The sequence below is a fragment of the Phytophthora infestans genome, genomic scaffold, assembly GCF_000142945.1.
Source record: "Phytophthora infestans T30-4 supercont1.37 genomic scaffold, whole genome shotgun sequence".
NCBI classification, from domain to species: Eukaryota; Oomycota; class Peronosporomycetes; order Peronosporales; family Peronosporaceae; genus Phytophthora; species Phytophthora infestans.
This window is the reverse complement of record NW_003303722.1, coordinates 1,230,689-1,233,958: the sequence shown is the minus strand read 5'-3', so window position 1 is coordinate 1,233,958 and position 3,270 is coordinate 1,230,689. Positions and strand designations below refer to the sequence as shown.

The window sequence follows — 3,270 nt, the reverse complement described above, 5'->3', positions numbered from 1 at the left end:
GGGGTGCGCGAGGTGCGTGAGCTATCTGAAATGACGCTGAAAAATGCGGTTGTTCCGAAAATAGCACTTGAGCTTTGTGTTGAGAAATCAAAATAGAGGCTATGTGGAACTGAATCTCAACTCAAACGTGGTTTCGAAAGTTCTCTATTAACTGCACCAGGAACCATTGTACTATCAATCCCTGCCCACAACTCAACTGAAGAAGAAATAGCAGAGCCCTCAAAATATCCTCAGCAGAAAAAGCATTGATGCAATTTAAACAAAAAAGAATAGCAGTGGACCATAAATTAGCGGAAATAGTGTATTTATCGGCCATATCTATCTAGCCACCATCTGACTCACGTTATTAATGCCGACGTCACCACAACTTTCAATATGTGATAACGTCATCACTGAAACCACACTTCTCGCAGACAATAAATTCCCCGAATGCAAAAAGGTATGGCTTACAAAACGTAAGATAAACCTCAAAATGCAACATTTCAAAGGATTTCTTCGTGCAATTTGCACGATTCAAGCACTTAGAAACAAGCTTGAATATGTTTTCGGCACGCTATTGCTACATGTAGAAGGTCTACTTAGTACAGCTTACGTCATGGTCCCGCCTTCCTTTAGTAAAAGTGGCTCTGCAGAAAATATTGAAAAGTGATGCTGAAATTTTATCTGCGTAGCAAGCGTAGCTTTTGAGCGTTCGCTCTGCATTACAAGCCTGATGTGTCGGTGTTTGGTTACTATGTCCTGGTGTACGAGTTCAAGTAGCAGACGGCACTAAAGTAGCTTGTCTAGCACTGCTCCATAAACACTGTACCGATGATCAAGCCTGAGTGCTGTTTAATACATGAGTGGCGCCTCTGTATGCGCTCGCGCACGTATCAGCCTAGACGCCCAGGCGCTCGAACGACAGGTGTAAGAATGTTGCAGGACGCTAGTCTTACTCAATCTCGTGCTATGGCTGAAGGTTAGCTAAGCTTAGGACCCAAAAGGCTTTCCTGAGCGGCCCATAACTTTCGTCTATGCCATATCAGTATAGCCCTACCGTACAGGATTCCTGCTGAGCTTTCTTTATAGCGATGTATCAGACTGACGTACTTCGAACTGTGAGATAACCAATCGGATTATCCGATTATCTGACTCGGATATTACATAAAGAAACCATAATTATAAAAGAAAACAAAACTTCTTTATGGTTGACATTAAATTTCTTCTTGTTCGGTATATTCGTATCTTTATCTTTCCTAGGTACAAGCACTCAAACAGGGCAACTTCAATGCTTAAGAAAATAAGCTCACTTACTTTCCGTAATTGCTTTTTATAAAAATCAAGAGAGGCTTTCCGTATTTGCTTTGTGTAAAGATATCGCACGGCGGACAAGCTGTTGGATCTGAAAAATTGCATCTTACAAAACGCGGATAAGTAATACACTCCAACCTCTAAACAAACATTCCCAGTTGGGTGGCACTGAACTTGGATTCAGTAAGGATCCTGACGTTGTGTGCTGTCGAGAAGATTCAAATCATTCTTATTACTGATAAGAGGCATTTTGGGCGTGTGACACTATTCTGAAATGCAAGTCATTCGAGCGGTTAGCTAGAATTCTTTACCAGCCAAAGCGTAAATCTGGCGACTTAGCTCACTACAAGCTCCACATTCATCAGCATAGATCATATTCTTAATCGGGGGATTGCGTGCAGCTGACCATCGGTCCCACTCTGAAAACTCTCAGCCAATAGAGAATCCAGGCGCGGGTAAAAAAGAGGGAGTCGCTTGAACCAGTCCCTGCTTCTGCACCTTGGCATACAATTTGGAAGTGTTTTCGGACTCTCCCACCTCTATACCGATAGCCGCTGGATAGACAGTCGCAAAAGAACGCCACAGCACGCGGAATCGAAGGCGGCGAAAGGAGCAGATCCACATACAGAGAGAGAGAGAGAGAGAGACATACACACACACCCTCGCTTGGTCTCCAGCGCAGCAGGGTAGAGGAAGAAAGAAAGCTTACAGAACGCTTTACACACAGCCAGGCATCATGGGAGTCAGGACACTCGGCGTACTCCTGGCGACGCTCTGCGTGGTGTTGTCGACACTCGTCTCGGCCAACGATATGGCGACGAACAGCAGCGCCAGCGCCAGTGTCGCCTCCAGCGGGAGCGGCAGCGAGACTATAGCGCAGCTGTTGGCGGAAGTGCAGGCTGCTGTGGCAGATGACCCTGCACTCGCCAACATGTTTGACATCTCGAGCGCGAGCCAGATGAGCGAGGAGGAGCTCACGACGCTGCTGCAGGACATTCTCGCCCTCAGTTTGAGCGGCAGCTCCAGCGCTAACAGCTTGAGCTCCAGTTCTGGATCGACGACCGCCGCGTCGGCAGAGGCGACACAGAGCGACTCAGCGGCGGGTTCTACGGTATCTGGAGCCACATCGGTTACGCTTCCGACGTCGTTCGCGGTCTTGGCAACAGTTGTTACTCTCGTTGCCACACTGTAGGCTAGCATCGGTACAGGGGAATTGCGAGGTTGGGGAGAAGGCGTGTTGCGAAAGGCACTACAGCCGCCGACGTAACCGACTGGTATTTTATTCATCGACTTAAACACACAAGACACAGCTCATCGTAAGTTCGTTCGTGCCTCTAATCAGATTTTAAAGTTGTATTTCTTCTTTCGATCTAGCCTGATAAAGAGTGCTGATCAACACAAATTTATCCCTTTGGTACAGTATTATTCGAGGTCGTTGCTGCATTCAAAGCAGGCAGTGAAAGTCTTTCACTGAAAGATGAATCATCTTATTCCACTGCATAATTTGAATGCAACAACAACCTCGGATTAGATAATCACGGTATCCCTTCAGTGGCTATAGCCAAGTAAAAGTAGCAAAACTTAGAAATGAACGTGCACATATTGGGTCTCATGACTCTTGACCGTTGTTGAGCGAACTAGCCGAGCGCCGCCGCTACGCGGCGGTAATTTCGGTTTTACTCCAGATTTTTGCCTTCCCGCCTTCGCTTCGCTTCGGCGGGATAATTAGTCCAAATCCTCTGAGTCTCATATGTACGTAAATCGACTTCTTTAATTTCATAAATCTGCGTTTCATTTGCTACAAAATGCTGAGTTTTCAGTAAGCCGTGTAAATATTTCTACCGGTACAAAAGACTGAGCCCCTAGCATCATACTTACCATGCTCATAAACGATTACGCTAGTGATCTTGGCAAAGTCTCTTTATTGTTGTTGGCTATCACTGTACCTTAATCTTCCACCCAGAAGCACCTGCACTTTAG

General features: G+C 46.0%; 1 protein-coding gene across 1 annotated transcript; it reads left to right on the top strand.

The window, feature by feature from the left end:
- Positions 1 to 2,026: 2,026 nt before the first annotated feature.
- On the top strand, positions 2,027 to 2,482 carry PITG_15483 (putative GPI-anchored serine-threonine rich hypothetical protein; the record flags this gene model as incomplete). The annotated part of the gene is made up of 1 exon (XM_002898380.1): positions 2,027 to 2,482. One exon carries the CDS (start codon positions 2,027 to 2,029, stop codon positions 2,480 to 2,482), a length of 456 nt encoding a protein of 151 aa, XP_002898426.1.
- Positions 2,483 to 3,270: the final 788 nt, after the last annotated feature.